The sequence below is a fragment of the Hevea brasiliensis genome, chromosome 1 (genome assembly GCF_030052815.1).
Source record: "Hevea brasiliensis isolate MT/VB/25A 57/8 chromosome 1, ASM3005281v1, whole genome shotgun sequence".
Taxonomy (NCBI): domain Eukaryota; kingdom Viridiplantae; phylum Streptophyta; class Magnoliopsida; order Malpighiales; family Euphorbiaceae; genus Hevea; species Hevea brasiliensis.
The window spans coordinates 4402067-4421262 of record NC_079493.1 but is presented as its reverse complement, the minus strand read 5'-3'; the positions used below and the strand labels follow the sequence as shown (position 1 = coordinate 4421262).

General features: G+C 29.3%; 2 protein-coding genes across 2 annotated transcripts; one reads left to right on the top strand and one right to left on the bottom strand.

The window, feature by feature from the left end:
- Nucleotides 1-1795: 1795 nt before the first annotated feature.
- Nucleotides 1796-6061, top strand: LOC110646100 (putative respiratory burst oxidase homolog protein H). The gene is made up of 14 exons (XM_021799433.2): nucleotides 1796-2300; nucleotides 2413-2575; nucleotides 2668-2716; nucleotides 2799-2912; nucleotides 2999-3808; nucleotides 3904-3999; nucleotides 4083-4198; nucleotides 4292-4394; nucleotides 4628-4728; nucleotides 4822-4981; nucleotides 5088-5213; nucleotides 5302-5430; nucleotides 5560-5638; nucleotides 5913-6061. Exons 1-14 carry the CDS (start codon nucleotides 1796-1798, stop codon nucleotides 6020-6022), a joined length of 2661 nt encoding a protein of 886 aa, XP_021655125.2. The 3' UTR covers nucleotides 6023-6061.
- Nucleotides 6062-10184: 4123 nt separating this feature from the next.
- Nucleotides 10185-11061, bottom strand: LOC110646102 (WUSCHEL-related homeobox 3-like). Its single transcript, XM_021799436.2, has 2 exons — nucleotides 10658-11061; nucleotides 10185-10554 (listed from the first exon to the last, which is right to left on the bottom strand). Exons 1-2 carry the CDS (start codon nucleotides 11051-11053, stop codon nucleotides 10357-10359), a joined length of 594 nt encoding a protein of 197 aa, XP_021655128.1. The 5' UTR covers nucleotides 11054-11061; the 3' UTR covers nucleotides 10185-10356.
- Nucleotides 11062-19196: the final 8135 nt, after the last annotated feature.

Sequence of the window (19196 nt, the reverse complement as noted above, 5' to 3'; positions counted from 1 at the left end):
AGTTGTATTACATTTCTAATAAGTATAAAAATTTGAGTTCTATGCAATTATACTTGAATTTTGATCTAATTATTTGCAAGTTATTTCAAAAATCAAAGCAAATTTTTTAAGAATCATTAGGGGATATGAATTATTGGATCCTAAAACATCCTTATAAATATATTTAATTTGCTTTTATATTTTGTTTTACAACTCATAATTATAACCAAATTAAATGCTTGTTTAAATTATTTTATTGGTGTTTCCATACTTTTTTTTTTCAATAAGCCAATAAGCATATATTTTATTTACTTCTTTTTTTTTTTCGAAAAGCCAATGAGCTTATATTTTATTCACTTCTTCTTATATGTTAAGAAAAAAATAATTAAGTTATAGGTTTCCAAACTTTTTATTTTTCTTATATATTACAGAAATGGGAATGGTTAAAAAAAAAAAAAAAAAAAGAAGAAGAAGAAGAAGAAGAAGAAGAAGAAGAAGAAGCCTGACCTCCAGAGATCTCTCTCTGGAGTTCTGATCTTCACATTTCTAGCAACTATAGTTCATTTGGGGACGAGCTAATAAAGGAAGGCAGGTCTTGATTGGATTATAATTTGCAATAATTAGATCGAGGCAAGAAACTTGTGGCTTTTCATTTCTTTCTCTTAGAAAATGTATAGAGTTAAAATATTTTAATCATTTTTACTATAATTAATGGTTAATTAGATGAAAAAATTAAGTTATAGATTCTGCTAAATCTATAGAGACTAAATTATTTGATTTTTAAAATATATAAACTAAGTTGTAACTTTGTTAAACCTTAGGAACAAAATTATAATTTGTTTATTAAAATTTGAAGATAAAATTTAGATATTAAATAAAATTTCTTTAATTTTAAAATATTTGATTTATTTGTCTATAATTAAAAGATAGGTTTGGATAAATTGAACAACGTGAAGGTTTAATTTTTTTTTTCAATCAATTGTTTTTTTTTTATTTACTCACATTTATATAGTTATGTTCAAACCTTAGGAACAAAATTATAATTTGTTTATTAAAATTTGAAGATAAAATTTATATATTAAATAAAATTTCTTTAATTTTAAAATATTTGATTTATTTATCTAAAATTAAAAGATAGGTTCGGATAAATTGAACAATGTGAAGGTTTAATTTTTTTTTTAATCAATTGTTTTTTTTTTTATTTACTCACATTTAGTTTTGTTTATACATATACATGTCCCAAAGTATGTTAGATATAACCAAGATAAAATTAGGTCTCAACAGTTGATTAGCACTTATAATATTAATCTAATTATATATATGTTATTTATAGAATCATATGAGGATAGCTAGAATTTTGAAGCAATGAAAAAAAAAATCACCAAAGTTGTTAGCAAAAATATCAATTCTCTGCACTGGACCAACCACAATTGATGGAGAATAAACAGATTAATAACCAAAGAAAATTTCTTTCTTTTTTTTTTTTACCCTAATGAAATGATGATGATGTTAGTGCACATTGCAACTTGCCTTTGGTGCTTGGTGCAATCCTTATAGGTTGGATCCTTGAGGTAACCTTATTTAATTTGTTTCTTATTTTTAGACAACTAACTAAATTAGCTGTTGCATTCACACATTGTTCCCTCCTTGTACACCAATTTAATTGCCATTCCATATTTAAACTTGCTTCTCTTAGGCTAGCTCCACCAATTACCAGCATCATCTCTACCTCTCCTTTTTTCTCCTCTAATTATCTCTTCACCAAGGTCCTCTAATTTTCTTGAGAAAGTGAAGAGATAATTTTTAATTCTTGGCTATGAGTAGGCAAGGAGATCAAACAACAAGGTGGATACTTGATAGTGTTGAAATCGATAGAATGACAGATATTCCTATCAATGATCAAGAACACAAAAGCACCTTACCACCCAGAAGTCATAATGTTAATGTTTCATCATCCAGTAATGTTAGGCCTTCGGGTAATCTTGGGAAGCATTCTGGTAACCTTGGAATTCATTCAAGTAAGCATTCTGGTAATATTGGAGCATCCCTCAGGAGGACTACAAGTAATTTTGGTGGAGCTATCTGGAAAACTACGAGCAATGCTTTGAAGATAACTGGAATTAAAGCTCCTGCTCAACCTCGTCGTCCGCGAAAAGTGGAAAGGACGGCTTCATCTGCCGCAAGAGGGCTTAAGAGCCTCAGGTTTCTTGACAGAACAATGACAGGGAAGGAAATGGATGCATGGAGGCCCATTGAAAATCGTTTCAATCAATTTGCAGTTGATGGCAGGCTCCCCAAGGAAAAATTTGGAATCTGCATTGGTTAATATTCTTAATTATTTATCAAAATCTTTTTTGCCGTTATTGGTATAAGTTTTTTGTCCTATATATCTTTTGATTAACATTGAAACTTCAAAAATTCTTGTATCTATAGGGTTGGGAGATTCAAAGGAATTTGCAGAGGAAATTTTTTACGCCATTGCAAGGCGCAAGAATATATGCACCAGCACTGGAATAACAAAGGATGAATTGAAGTTGTTTTGGGAAGACATGACTAGACAAGATCTTGATGCTAGACTGCAAATCTTCTTTGACATGTAAAAAACTCTTAGCTCTTGTTCTTGAGCTCTAACATGTTAAAAAGATGGCATAACAATGTATTAAAAAGTAATATATGATCTTCCTGCAGGTGTGACAAGAATGGGGATGGAAAGCTATCAGAGGACGAAGTGAAGCAGGTGAGGAGATATACCCTTTACATGTACATGCATTTTTTTCCCATCTTCCAACAGTATGTAAGTTTTTGTTTCTTGTAAAAAGGTTATACTGTTGAGTGCATCGGCGAATAAGCTCACGAATCTTAAACAAGCAGCAGCATCATATGCAGCTTTAATCATGGAAGAGCTCGACCCGGATCATCTTGGATACATAGAGGTTATTAATATAGGTTCATTCAATTCTAGAATTTGGAGAATATGTAGTAGCTGTAAGTAATATTTAACATTTGTGTGTTGAAACAGATTTGGCAGCTAGAAACTCTACTAAGAGGATTGGTGAACAATGATGATAGCGTGAAAAAGTTGGATACGAAAGCAAAGACGCTCACAAGAGCAATGATCCCGAGAAGATATAGAACTCCTGTCAGCAAATTCTTTTCTTTAGCCATAGAATTTATAAATGAGAATTGGATGAAAATCTGGGCAATCAATGTATGGTTATTCGTGAACTTCCTACTCGTGCTGTGGAAGTTTGACGAGTACATGCATTCACCCATGTTCCAAATCACTGGTTATTGTGTCTGTATAGCCAAGGCTTCTGGGGAGACTCTCAAGTTCAATATGGCTCTTATTCTTCTTCCTGTTTGTAGAAGAACACTAACTAAGCTGAGATCAACATGTCTCAGTAAGATAATCCCTTTCGATGACAATATAAGCTTCCACCAGATAATTGCTGTTGCTATCACAATTGGGACTGCTGTTCATGTCGTTGCACATCTGGCTTGTAATTTCCCACTGTTGAGTTCATGTCCTAAACTAAAATTCTTGATCTATATTGGACCCTTGTTAAACTTCCAACAGCCAACTTATGGATCCTTGCTACACACTACAGTAAGCATTACTGGGATTTGGCTAACACTTATAATGGGGATCTCATTTACACTGGCCACACCCTATTTCAGAAGAAATATTGTCAAGTTGCCGGGGGCATTTCACCGTTTGGCAGGGTTCAATTCCTTCTGGTATGCTCATCATTTGCTTATTATGGCATATATCCTCCTCTTTCTCCACGGCTACTACCTAATTTTTCCAAAGCCCTGGTATCAGAAGACGGTGCGTACAATCTTAATCCATCACACACACGTACAACATACTCATATATGCATAATCTTCAAGAAGTTATAAATTCTTATATATTCTTGTTGCAGACGTGGATGTATATTGTTTTTCCATTAGTGTTGTATGCCGGTGAAAGAGTATTTTCGCAATATCAAGAACATAATCATCAAGTGAATGTCTTAAAGGTTTGCATTAGTGATCTATGATTAATCTTTCCTGGCCTCTTAATTTCTCCATATATAATAGAGATTCAATTTTTAATTTGCAGGCCGTGATATATTCTGGAAATGTTCTGGCACTCTATATCACCAAGCCTCTAGGATTTAGGTATAGAAGTGGAATGTACCTATTTATCAAGTGTCCAGATATATCCAAATTCGAATGGTAATATAATCAATTCCCGCTGCTTTATAGAGTCAGTTGATAATTATTTGTGTTGTGCCAATATATGTATTATATTCTCATCTATTACTGCAGGCATCCCTTCTCCATCACTTCTGCTCCAGGAGATGATTACTTGAGTGTTCATATTAGGACATTGGGAGATTGGACTACAGCGCTTAAAAATACATTTGAAAAGGTAACCCCAAACTATTTTCTGTAATTGGTGTTTCAGTCATGATAATAAGAAATTTATAAATAAAATCATATTACAGTGCATGAGATTTCTGCATTATGAAATCTGAATCCCATCACCACTTCGACATAAAGAGGCTGTTTCCATTTCATAAACTAGTGAGCAATCAAGTAACCATCCCACAAACTTTGAAAAGAGTCATCTAATTTGCTGCAAAATATTATGTTTTTCTGCAGGTCTGTGAGCCCCCATCTAATAAACAGCCAAAAAGAGGAAACCTAATGAGAATTGAAACTAGAGCATTATCAACCTCAAACTATGATGAGATACAACAAACGTGAGTTAAATGGTCTCTTAGTAGTAAACATGTGCTTTTTGGCTTGAAAAAGATCAAATCTAATAGCTAGCTACTTTTAATTTCTTGTGGCAGATTTCCACAGATCCTCATAAAGGGACCATTTGGAGCCCCAGCTCAAGACTACGGGAAGTATGACATCCTCTTGCTTATAGGTCTAGGAATTGGAGCAACTCCATTTATCAGCATTGCAAAGGATCTCCTTCATAACATGAAGCAAAACGTCCCCCAGCTGGTAAGTAGAGAGGACTAAACAATGGTAAAAATGAATTCCAATGAGATTGATTAGCTTCAGCAATGGTGAAAAGTAATTTGGCTAAAACTATGATCGCGTTCTACAGGGTAAACCACTGGAATCTGCTAGAAAGTGTCCTGAAAGAGCCTACTTTTATTGGGTAACCAGGGAACAAGCCTCCTTTGAATGGTTTAAAGGTGTGATGGATGATATTGCAGACTATGACCAGAATGTGGGTTTTGGAACTTATCTATGAAATCCCATCTAACTTGTTCCTTCCTAGATCAAACTAACTAAAAATTTTATCGACTCTTTTACAGAATGTGATAGAAATGCACAATTATTTGACAAGTGTATATGAACAAGGAGATGCAAGGTCTGCTCTTATTGGCATGGTCCAGCAATTGCAACATGCAAAGAATGGAATGGATATCGTCTCTCAAAGTCGGGTATGAACTAGTTGAACTAGCCATTTATGTACATATATATCTAATCATTAAAGCTATGTCCTTACAGTAACCTGGAGTTGGCATATCTACGTTGTATATATAGCTCCTTAACATGCAATGTAATGACAGATAAAAACGCATTTCGCTAGACCCAACTGGAGAAAGGTGTTATCTCAGCTGGCAAGCACGCATCCATCTTCACGGATAGGTGAGCTTAATTAACTTTGAGCAATTTTATTTGTCGTAATCGGAAAAACTTGCCTAAACCTCATTCATTATAGACCCAGGAAATATATATGAGGATTTCTGTTTTATATATGGACCCACGATGTATACTGCGTCTTAAACCCATGATGAATAGAGCCTAGGCAAAAATTTACCTGTTGTAATTGCCAACAATAAATTGAATTGAAAGCAATAACAAACTTTCAGGTTGCTTATGTTTATGATGTTTGTAATTGTTATTTCTTAATGTTTTTTAGGTGTCTTCTACTGTGGAAGTGAAACTCTTGCCAAACCACTGAAGAAGCTTTGCCAAGAATTCAATTTCGATTCAACAACTCGCTTCGAATTTCACAAGGAAAATTTCTGAAAAATGTCAGTTCCATGGTGTATTTTTTTTTTAAAGAAAATTCATGCAATTGATTGGATGGATAAAGAAAAAAGATATTTGGATTCAATAAGAGATCTCTTTGATAGAAACATTTCCCTAAAGTTGCAGAAATTTGCAAAAACTGTGTATATAAACTTTGCTATACTGACTTTTCCTTGGAATTTCATATGATTTAGAATGTTAAATTGCTGATAAAAGTTAATTTTCCCTGGGCGTTGAACAACATTAACACTAATATGGGCTATAAACCCACACGGTGAGCTATTTTTCAATCTCAAAATATAAATGATTACATACAAGGTTTGGCTTAGTAAGAGTAAAGGTCACAGGTCCATTGATTCAAAATGATTAACCCAAATTATTTTAGTAATTGATTCTTAGTATTTTATAAAGCCCATGAAAGCAACATGAGAAACAATAAAGTACATATTTCATGGAATTAGTTATTGTCATTCTGCAATAGATCAACAGTTCTACCATCACTTCTTCTCACGTACCCAAAATAATATTCCCTCACCAGAACGAGTTTTTCCTCAACCCCTCTGAACCTCCGATAACACAAAATAGGATTAGCACAAGGCCAACATCATCACATAAGGCAATGTATGATGAAAATGGCGTATTGATACATATAAGAGAGGTCATGAAATGGTGTTCAATATATAAGCCTTTCTAATTCTTTCTATCCTACTGATGTAGGACTTGGGATGTTGCATGGCACTTGTAGACCAGTTACCCCACTCTAGTTGGCGAAAAGGCAATAATATTTTAATAATCCATAAAATAATTAGGAAAAATTTATGAATATAATTTGAATAAAGTAACCCAAAAATACGAAAATCAATTAATTTTTTTGCATTTACCACTAAAAATATTCCGAGTCAACCATTATTTACTAATAGTACTATAAATTCAGTCCTACCAGTATTTTATATTATTTAATTTTAGTATTTTAATATTTATATTTTTATTTTAATTTCTGTATTTTTATTAAAATATTATTTTATTTTTAATTTTTAAAATTAAATTTCTAATTTCTCCCCTGAGTGTGATAATATTGGTGCATGTGGCTTTGTTGAGGTTCATTTTATCTCTACTGTCAGATCAAATTAGCTATGGAATGTTAATTTTGTGGCTATTGATTAAATTAATTAGTGTACTAAATTGATAAATGATTTTAAATTACTTATATAGAAATACATATTTTGGTAGCATTAATTAATTAATTAATGATAATAATAATAATATAATTTTTTATAATTTTTAAGATATTAAATTTTGTGTCTAATTATTTATTATATTTTTTCCACCTATTTTCGTTCACATTTTGTTTTTGGATTAATGCTTAATTTTACTTTTGTATATGTTGAATTTATTACTTTTTTAATTTTTTTTCATTTAAATTAATTCAAAATTTTAAATTTAAACTCAATAAAGAAATAAAAAAAATTTGGCTTCTTGATTTTTAAGCTAAATAAAAAAATTAAGCCTAAAAATTAAAAAATTATTTTTTATATCTAAATTAAGAAAATTAATTTAAAAATTTTAATTTTTAATATAAATTGAATTTAAATTAAAATTTTTAAATTAATTTAAATAAAATGTAAAAAAAAATTAAATTTAACAATCCCAAATAAATAAAGGGTAAAATTGAACATTATCTCTTCTATTTTATCATCTTAAAGTTTAACCGTTAGATTGGAATATTCTAGTAAATTTGATCTGCATGTTTTTACGTGGCACCAAACTACAGTGCAGGCTTTATTGTAGCCTAGACCATTGCCTATTATGCTTTTTTTTTTTTTTTTTCTCAAGAAAAGATGCCTTTCATATCAAACCGATTAATGTTTGAACAAAATTTCATCATGGGCTGTCTTTAGTTTGAAAAAATATATACATTCAAGATATAGGAACTTACCATAATTTTACTTTAATAAATAATATCACAACAAATTATTATAATTTTATTGATTTTTCTACATTTAATTTGTTTAATTTCTATAATTATATATGAAAGACGGTATAAAGAATTTTTATTATTTACAATTAAGAATATTATTGAGTAATTCTTATTTATATTCAGTGTGGCTACAATAAATATTAAAATTAACAATAAAATAATTTTATAGTAATATTAATTTTGTTAGCTATAAAAATAATATATGGTTATAATATAAATAATTATTACTAATAGTACATAAAAAAATATGATAATAATTATTTTTACTATTATTTTACAATAATATTTATTGCTTCTAATAATAATTTCTTTTACAATAATCATAATTTTATTGTAAAATATTTACTGTCATAATTTTATAAAAATAATATATAACAATTCATATATTGTTACCATAAATTTATAATAATAAATTTTATACTTGTGAAAGTAAAATTTTATACAGTTGAATCTAATATTTCTTATAATATGGATACATCTCGTCGATCATTGATTATTATTTTAATTAAAATTATAATAAGTATTGTATGTGTAAAGTGAAATTCTTACTTATATCTAATTCATTATAATTTAAAATATAAATATGTAAAATTTATATATTTAATATATAAAATTCAATACATAACTTATATTTTAAATTCAATGTAAATCAAAACTAATTTAAAAATAAATTATTCTTATCTATTATTAGTGATTATAAATAAAAATATAAATATATAAGATTTATATATTTAATATTGATTTCACCGTACGTTATTCGTGTACGCAAATCTATGTCTAATATTGCATTGAGTTAAAATAAAATTACTCTCTAGATTTTAAAAGGAGAAAACTCTCAATTTTTCTCCTTTTTCTGCGTCTCTTTTGCCGGCTTCCCCTACCCTACTATGTGTCACAGAGGTGACTCAATCCCACATCGGCCAAGTATGGGGGAGTTCTTGGACTTATATGAAGGGGGTGGCCTTGCTTGGTTAGACGCGTTCTAACCAAGTGTCAGCAGGAGTGGCCAGAGGGCTTGGGCCTGAGCCTTGGTACAGGAACAAAACCCTGAGGCAGAGGCCAGAGGGGACAATATCGATAGTGGGCCCACCACCCCTATAGACGCGTTTTGGGTTGGGCAGAGGCTCGGCCCAGGAACAAAACCGTGAGGGCTGAGGCCCAAAGCGGACAATATCTAGCCACGTGAGGCACCCGTGACACTATGCAGGGGGAGCTCCTCTCCCCTCCTAGCTATGAGTCGGCTCTCCCCATTTCGGGTGGTTGTACATATTTAATTTTGGATTTCTTTGGTAGTTTGGGCTTCAAAGAGAGACCTTTTTATTTAATCTTCCATGTGCTGGGTTTATTTTCCTATTTGTGGTTGATTTGGTGCCGATGGTGAGTTTGTCTCTAAATCTACCATATTGTAGGTGTTTTTTTCTAGCCTAGATGGTTGCTTGTTGGATCTATTTATTCATCTGCGTCATGCATCATACATCTCTAGCTCTAGAAGAGTTTGTTTTGTGGGATGCGGTACCTCGAGGGGGTCTCACCGGCTTATGCCATCAATGGCCGACCCTTGGCTTCACATGCTGTCTGAGCTCTGCCTCACCACTCTCTGCGAGTTGTTAATCTATCTTGCAACACCTCTCGCCTTCCATGGTCTTAGATCTGCATGATTTTAACTGACCTTACTTTGAAAGTTCTCTGGGTGTTCTCTGAGTTGGAGTTTCTTGGCTTAGTTTGGGAAGCTCTATATCGACAGCGCAGTGGTTCTTGGCTTGTTCTTTTGTCGGGTCAATTTCTAAACCCGTGTAGCTTGATTTTCCGCATGGGCTTTGACTTTTTTTCTATGTACTTGTATTTAGGGGCTTTGTTAGGTAGATTATTGTTGTAAACCATGGACTTTGTAACAGGCTTTTATTGAATAAAGATTATCTTTCGAAAAAAAAAAGTATTGCAGTGACTTGTCTGAAACGTCCCAAACCAAAAGAAAAGCTGATAGTTCAAAGTACCAGCTAGTGTCCCACTATAGGCAGCTTTACGTTACATTAAGACAAGTGGAAAAGCAATATAAAACAACACTTTCTTTTGAAGCTCAATGCAGATTCTAATATGGAAAAATAAACAGTACAAAATAAATAAGGCGGCAGCAGCAGCAGCAGTATTGCTAGTTGGAGAGAAAGAGGAGGAGGAGGAGGAGGAGGAGCATTAACATTACGCACAAGACAATTGAGGTCTTTTGCCCTCTAGTTCCTTGGTAGACTTATGAATTAATATATAGCAGAACCAAGGACAGATGACAAGTCTATTGAACAAGAAACATGCATTCGGAACTTGATAAATGTACCTATATATAGCAACCTAGCTCTAGCTAGAGAGAGAGGAAGTGATCGGTTGATATTAGTTTGGGAGAGATTTTGTTGTTATCCTTGCACTCTTCCTTGAAATTTGTTGCTGTGATTGGGAAGAGTTCAAGTGTTTCAAGCGGTCTTATGCTGCTGATAAATGGGATATCCACCTTCCACGGGTGATTCATCATCATTTGTGCTGGTGCACCTTCAAGTCCTTCCTGCTTCAATAACATACAATTAGTTAATAATCATTACATAATTAGAAAAAGAAATTTCTACCATCAAACTAAGCCTCCGAATGCAAGTAATGAATAACCTCACCTGAGGAGGAAAGGCAGGGGATTTGTGATAGGAAAGCGAATATAAAGGTGATGAAGTATGTGGAGGAGGAGGAGGAGGATCAAAATAGTTAAGAATGGGATAGTGGTGGTTTGATTGATTCTGTTGTAGGTAATGAAGATCAGGATGATAAAGCTGGTACTGTAGCTGCTGCTGCTTAATGAGATTTCTTTTAAGCTTCTGTCTATCTCTTGCCTTGTGGTTTTGAAACCAGTAGAACACATTCTTGCCTTCAATATTGCCATATAAAGAGAGGTGGGCGGTGATTCTTTGAATTTGAGAAGCATTAGGAGTTTTAATCCCTCTTCTATATAACTCTTCCAAGATCATGAGCTGCTCTGGTGTTGGACACCACCTAGAGGAAGTAGCAGGGGACATAACACACAGACTCTCTTGGTTATGGTACCTAGTTGGAAGGATTAAGAGTTCAAAAAGAGGTATAAATAGAGGGCCGAGCAGGCAGAAAGATACAGTGAAAATTTAAGAGAGATATTGTGAGAGATGAGAATGAGGGACAAAAGGGACAGAGATAGAGATAGAGATAGAGAGGAAAAGAAAGAGAAAAGACAGATCAAAATTAATTACGATCAGCAAGGAAAAAGTGCAATTGCATGGGTTGTCAAGCTGATGTTTCCCTGAGAGAGGCATTCAAGTGTAGGTTTCAATCCATGCACAGAATCGCTATAGATTGAAAGGCTAGTGAATGAGGTGAATCTGAGAAAATATATGAAGGGAGAAATTTGCAATAAAATTATTATGAGAAGAAAGACACTAAAATTTCGATAAAATAAAATTGATAATAAAAAATAAGTCAAGAAATAATGATATCTTAAATTTTTTTACAAAAACATTTATATTTCACTATTAATATCATTAAGTTAAAATTTAAAATTTTATTTTTTATAAAATTAGTAATACTTTTAAAAATTTTAAAAATATTGAGACAATAATTAATTTGAAACTACTATTATATTATACTTTAAAAAATTTTAAAATACTTATTAAAATTTTATGAGGTCGATCACCTCATAAAATTTATACAGTACTAATTAAAAAAAATATTAATATTTTAAAAAATTATTATTATATCCTTAAAAAATTTTGAAAATTGACAGGGTCTAGTGCCCCCTTATTCCAAGTGTAGCTCCACCTTGGATATATGAGGAACCTAACAAATGACAATTAGTTCCCTCAATTATTGGACATATATTTGATGTTCTCCAATCATTAATTGCAAACTTTTATCATAAAGTTAACAATCTTCTTGGGATCATACGCTACTATACACCAAGAAAGTTAAAAAAAAAAAAAAAAAAGAATCTGTGATCTTGTCTCCTGTTCTCATTTACGGCTTCCAAAACTGTGCGGCATATCTTAACAATTGCACGATCAGTTTTAGTGTACACCGAATAGAACTGTTTTATCTTTCGCCATTGATAATGGTGCATGTAGAGTTAGCTAGGTTTTGACAATCCATGTAGGTGACTCTCTCTCTCTCTCTCTCTCTCTCTCTCTCTCTCTCTCTCTCTATCTCTAAGAATTTCACCAATATTTAACTTGCTGTGGAAACGTACGTATCGAAGGCTTTGTACAAAAAAGACCTGCATTTGCATACAACAGACACCATAAATCCATGGAGTGGATTGCCTTGTCTTCTTAGCAAGCTTCTCCTGTCAAAATTCCCCCTTCACTTCCCCTTCAATCTCAACCGTTATTACTAAATATTTAATCCCACGCCGCGTCGAAATTTATTAGGTACACTTGAAGTACTAAATTTTAATACTTTTTGCATTAACATAAATAGATCTTACACTACATAATCTGAAGTATATTCTATAATTTGCCCTACCTCAACCCTCGAATGATTCCTTTATTCCAAGTGACTTAACTCATCATTAGTTAAACTTTAATTAAGTGTTACTGAATTTCGTAGTTAAATGAATCCAAATATATCTATACATAAGAGGGTCTTAACAGGGAGAATAATGGATGCTTTAGATTGGTTGGGCCATTGGTTGCGTGGTAAATCTCGATATATGTACAGAGAAATAAAGATGAAAACTGCATACAGATATATAGAGAGATCATCACTATTCACTATCTATAGTGCTATACACTTTAGTGTATATCTTTCGTCACCATTATTTATACAGGATTGATTAATTCCTCAAGGACCACAAACCTGCGCATGCTCTCTAACTTAAATTATAACTGTCTTGTGTCTATTCACGTTTCAGTACCGTCACACTGTTGCAAAATCAAAGTACAGAAGACATTATATATATATAACATTTTTAAAGAAAATTACACCACCACTTGCACTGCAAATCAAACACTAAACGAAGCAGTATAAGTATGACAACCAAATCATTTACCATTTAAAAGAAACATAGATTTAAGTTTGTTATCATACTCCTCTTTAGTCCTTAATTACAAAACCAGAGTTTAAAATTTTTCAATAGTATTAATTTTATTAAACTTATTCATATATATAGTATTTTGTCTTTTTGTTAATTATTTTTAAGTAAAATTATGTATATTACATTTTAATACATATTTATACTTATTAGGTTGCATAATTTATTTTATTTTTTGTTCGCAATTATGTAAGGTTGCAATTGAAACTTAACATCTCCATAATCTTTAATCTTGAAAACAACTCAGGTAATATATATATATATATATATATATATATATATATATATATATATATATTTTCAAATATATCAATGTATATAATGATTTTGCTCTGCCTTTAATAACTTAGTCAAGCAAGAAATTGATTGGGAAAACGTATAAACTATTTCTCATAGTCCTTGGTTATATTATTTGCTCCATTTGTCATGTTTTTGTTTTCATGATGAACTTGCTTGATGATTTGTGGAGGGTTATATTAATGTATCGTTTTAAATTTTTTTTTTATTATTTCGTAAAAAATAACTTGCATATAAAGAATGTTTTTCTTAAAAATTATTTTTTAAGAAAATATTTTTTATTATTTAATTAATGATAAGTGTTTATAACATATATGTATATGCATTTTCACAATTTTAATAAAGTTATAAAAGTTTAAAACATAATTTAAAAAAAAGTTATTTTCTTTAAAAAAGAATTTAATTCTTTTTAATTAAGAAATATTTTTCAAGAAAATATCTTTTACAAAACAAATGGAGCTTAGACTCGTGCAACGCTTCATGTCAGCATTAAAAATTTTTCCTCTTACAAATGGAGAAATGAGAATTAAGCATCAAGCATTTATAAACTCTTGACCTATGTATTGAAATGTCCAGGGATCCCACCACCTCCTCTGATCGAAAGCAGCAGCCCACCGGCCGGAGATGCGACTGATCAGATTTGAATCAAACTATAACAGTGATATAATCATGAAAATGTCTCCTCACACCACGGTCAATCTTTTTCAGGTTTGCATATCTCATTTCTCTTTTCTTTGCCGCTTCTCGAAGTGCAGCTTTGAGAAGTTTTCTTGCAATACCCTGCAAGAACATGGAATATTGAAGTCAATCCAAAAGCAACTAAAAAATAAAATAAACCAAGCAAATTAACTTTGAGAAAATATATTATCAGTAAAATCCAAATGAGAAATAACTCCAGCACCATGTGCCACTTAATAAACATAAGCAACCAGTCTAGTGAAAGAACATAATTCCAAAAAAAAAGAAATTAGCCAGCAGCCCAGCACCACCATTTGAAATAAAATACTACTCCACAGATAGAATCACCTTCAGTATGTTTACCTGATAGAATGATAACTATCTGAAGAAAACAGGGAATAGAATACAGATTCTTATTGCCAAAGAATTGAACTTACAAAAAAAAAAAAACTAATTATCCTGACAAAGTATAAGTCATAATCTCCTGAATTTGGTTATAAGCGTGGCCATAATCACAATTAAAAAAAAAAAAAAAAAACCCTTATTTTTCCGTATTAAAACAAAAAAAAAATTTCTCTCAAAAAAATTTTTTTTATAGATATACTATTTTTTTACGAGACAGATTATTTGTTAATTTAGTCTATTATAAATTTGAGATATAAATATATAAATTTCATTTATTTACATTTTACATGTAAACTTCATATACATTTTATTTTGAACTAATAATGAATCGATTTTTGTAAAATTTTTCAATAATTAATCTGATACAATTCTCTCTCCGAAATTTTAAAATACAATTCTATAAATTCTACATTTTTGACAAATTAATAATATTTCTCTAAATTATCAAATGTCCATTTATTAAGCAACACAACATTAATGCATGCATAAAGCAAAAAAATATTAATTAATTAATTAATTATAATGAAGAGAGAATACTAATTTCTAATATTATACAAAATTGGGTTTGGTTTATTATTTATTTCTTTATACTCATTAAGAATGTAAAACTAACATGTTTCATATTTCAATAATTTCTTTCATTAATTACAGTTTTAACCATCACTACAAAAAAAATAAAAAATAACTACGAAAATTATTGATCAGATATGTATATATTTCATTGATAATTAGGATTATTGACAAAATTTTATCATTCATAAATTCTAGCGCAAGTAGTTTTTATCAATAAAAAAATATTATCGTTAAATTTACTGATGAACTATTTTGTTATTTTGTAGATAAATTAAGATTTTTTTAAGTAATTTTGTTAGGGATCGTACGCTGATAAATTACCAATTATTTACTAACAAACTGACTCATAAATAATTATCAACGATAACTTTTCATAGCTAATTTTTATTCTATATTTTAAATTTAGTTTTTTTTATTTTTATTTTATTTTATTTTATTTTTAATTTAATTTAACTTTTAAATTTAATGTAATTTAAATTTTTCATTTTATTTTATTTTTAATTTATTTTTATTTTTAAAATTTTTATTATTTTTCAAATTAAATATTAATTATTTTAATTTAAATGTAAAATTATTTTTTAATTTTTTAAGATTTAAATGACTTTTAAAAAAATAACTAATGGGCCCAAAATAGGTCTTATGCCACAATTTCCATATGTTGAGAAGTGGCTTTATTTTATAGAGAAACTAACTCTCTTCTTATCTATTCATAAATGATGTGAAAATTTTACATTTTTTGTGATTTATCGACGAATTACCAATAAAATTGATATTTGTTGATAATTACTAACGAAATATTATCGTATGCAAAATTTTTTAAGCTTTGTAATGTTTTTTTTCTTTTTAGTATTACTAACTAAATATGGTTCGTTGATAATTAATGATGAAAAATTTTCGTAGATAATTTATTTTAAAATTTTTATTTTTTATTTTCTTTTTAATATTACTAACCAAAAACAAGTTTGTCAATAATTAACGATAAAAATTTTTTTGCAGATAATTTATTTTAATTTTTTTATTTTGTAATATTATCAACTAATATGGTTCGTTGGTAATTATTGATGAAAAATTTTCGTAGGTAAAAGTTTTTAAGCTTTTGTAAATTTTTTTTCTATTTTTTTCTTAATATTATTAATTAAATACGGTTCATTAGTAATTTCTAATGAAAATTTTTTGTAGGTAATTTATTTGAAAATTTTATTTTTTATTTTCTTTTTAATATTACCTAAAAAAATAAGTTTGTTGATAATTACAAATAAAAGATTTTCGTAGGTAATTTATTTTAATTTTTTTCTATTTTCTTTTAAATATTATTGACTAAATACAGTTCGTTAATAATTACCGGTAAAAAATTTTCATAGGTAAAAATTTTTAAATTTTTTAAATTTTTTCTTAATTACGGACTAAATACAATTTGTTGGTAATTACCGACGAAAAATTTTTGTAGGTAATTTATTTGAAAATTTTATTTTTTATTTTCTTCTTAATATTACCTATCAAAAACGAGTTCGTTAATAATTATGAACGAAAAAATTTCGTTGTTAAAATGTTTCAAGTTTTTAATTTTTTTAAAATTTTCTTTTTAATATTATCGATCAAATACGAATTAGTCAATAATTACCAACGAATCTTTTCATCGGTATTTTTTTTATTTGGTAGCTAATTTTACTACTAATGTTAGGCGCTACTTTTACGTATAAAATTGCATCAGCGGTAAATTATTCGTTAGTAATTTTATCGGTACAAATATGTTTAAATTTTATTTCTTTTTGTTGACTGCGTATAGCTCAAAATGAGCATTGATTTTTATGATAACAAAACTCAAATAGAATCTATCTAACTTAATTTTAAGTGATGTGTAGATCCTTTCTCTTATTCATGAAGAATCTTTGAAGTTGCATCTAAGGAGGAAGAACACTCAAAGGCATCTCAAGATGAATCCAAGTTGAAAAAGAACAAGATTATGAAAGCTAAGACTCAAAGTAAAGGTATGAAAGTTATAGAGTTAGGAATTGAGTCTTAGGACTTGTGTAAAAAGAATAGATAAAAGTTTTAGTCAAATAGAGGTCAAATATTAAATTTTTCTTTCAATTATTTTATAAAATTTTCTCTCATCATTACCTTGGATATTGCTATTGGAATATATTTTTTAAGATCTAAATTAGATTTTTAAAGATTACAATTTGAAACAGACATCTGGTAAATTAGTTTGCTAACTTATTTGCTAAAATGTTAGTTTGCTAATGTGTTTGCTAAAACATTAGTTTGCTAACTAGTTTACTACTGTTGCAAAAAATTTCATTAGTTTGCTAAATGATCAGAGTTGCTCAACTTCGCACAAAAGGACAAAATAATGGTTATTTTGCCTAGAATAGAGTGTATAACATTCCAAAAAGGTTTCAAACAGTTTAAAATTATTTGAGACTATAAATACACATTCTTTACTTCATTTTACACTTAATGAAAGCTTACAATTGCACTCCAATCTTGATTTTTCATTTATTGCTTTCATTCAAGAGCTTTAAAGTGTTTGAGCTACCATTGACAAAAAAACTCATCTCTTCTTTATAGTTTGATTTGTATTGAGTGAGAGTGAGTGTTAAAACATTAAATTGCATTTAAGAGAGGTTGAACAAGCACCTATTGAAGCTTGAGAGTGTGAGTGTTTGAGATAGCACTTGTCAAGGGTTCAAGCCACCTTGGTAAAAGCTTGGTGTTGAAAAAGTTGTAAAGGGCTTTTGGTCTCTTACCTTTAAAAGAGCAAATAGTGGAGAGAAGACTCAAATAGGATTCTTTGAGAGAGTGAATGTAGGCTAGTTAAACCGTACCACTATAAAAATCATTGTGTTTGATTTATCTAACCTTAATCTCTTTACTTTTATGAAATTTAATTTCTAAGCATAATATTGAATGCTGATTGAATAGATTGAGTTGATATACTTGAAGATATATTGAGTAGGTTGAGAAATTAGTTGAATATTTTATGATGCATGTTATGTCAAAAATTGCTATAAATATTGATTGAAGTTTGAATTGTAATTTAGGGACACATTATTGAAACACATATCACTTTCACTATATATAAATGAGCACCTGGTTGAACAAAACCATAATTTTTCATTAGGCTACAAGCAATGGCAGAAAATTTGTTTAAATCCAATTCACCCCCTCTTGGACTATTTTGGGACAATACTTTTTTTCGTCCGTAAAACATCAATAAATTACCAATAAAATCCAATAGTTGGTCATTTTTATAGTTATTTTCAAAATTTTTGTGTTTTCAAAATTTTTGTGCATTATTATGAGAATAAACTATATACTCGCTCTATTTTATTGTAATAGCTATTTTAGAAACAAAAAATTATCCCACTTTATTTACTATTTTTAGAAAATTAAGATTATCTAATCTCTTTTCAAGAAAGGATTAATGATATTAAAAGGTATTTTAGTCTATTATTATTTTTTTTATAAAATTAAGATTATCTAATATTTTTTAAATTTTGTAAAAAACCTTAAAAAACTATTATAATGAAACGAAGGAAGTAAGTCAATATTTATTTGGCCTTCTGATTATGATAATTAATTTATATTTATTAATGTTACAATTGAGATCATATCAATGCCTATGATATTCTAAGAAAAAAAAAATAGTGAATGCTTGATTTGATTAATGCACAAGCAAACATTACTATATATTTACATAATAAGTGTGTTGCCTACGAAAATCAAATCCAATAATAAATTAAGAAGCAAACTTAATTAGTTATTATTTAGACTAATAATCCTTAAAGTTATGGAACCATTTATTTAAGGGGCTAATGACCAAAAAAAATCTCTAAATTTTAATAGTTTTTGTGATTTTTTTTCTAACAATTGCATCTTGAATTATCGATAACAATAAAATTATATCTTATTATTAACTATACTGTTAGAAATTAATAAAATTATCACTTCAGCTATTAACACCAATTAATTATGCTAATTTAGAATAATTAATATAGTTGAGATGACATTTCTATTAATTTCTATCAGTGTGATTAATGGTAGAATACAATTTTGATTGTTTACAACGCAATTGTTAAAAAAAAAAAATTAAAGTATAATTATAAAAACAGTTAAGTTTGAGATTTTTTTAATCATTTCTTATTTAT

Bases quoted from the DNA above. Each gene is read 5' to 3' on its own strand.
- LOC110646100 (XM_021799433.2), top strand. From the start codon at position 1,796: ATGAGTAGGCAAGGAGATCAAACAACAAGGTGGATACTTGATAGTGTT. The intron at 2,301-2,412 runs GTTAATATTCTT...TTGTATCTATAG, and splicing joins AAAATTTGGAATCTGCATTG to GGTTGGGAGATTCAAAGGAA. The intron at 4,000-4,082 runs GTTTGCATTAGT...TTTAATTTGCAG, and splicing joins ATCAAGTGAATGTCTTAAAG to GCCGTGATATATTCTGGAAA.
- LOC110646102 (XM_021799436.2), bottom strand. From the start codon at position 11,053: ATGTCCCCTGCTACTTCCTCTAGGTGGTGTCCAACACCAGAGCAGCTC. The intron at 10,555-10,657 runs GTGAGGTTATTC...TTATTGAAGCAG, and splicing joins CCCCTGCCTTTCCTCCTCAG to GAAGGACTTGAAGGTGCACC.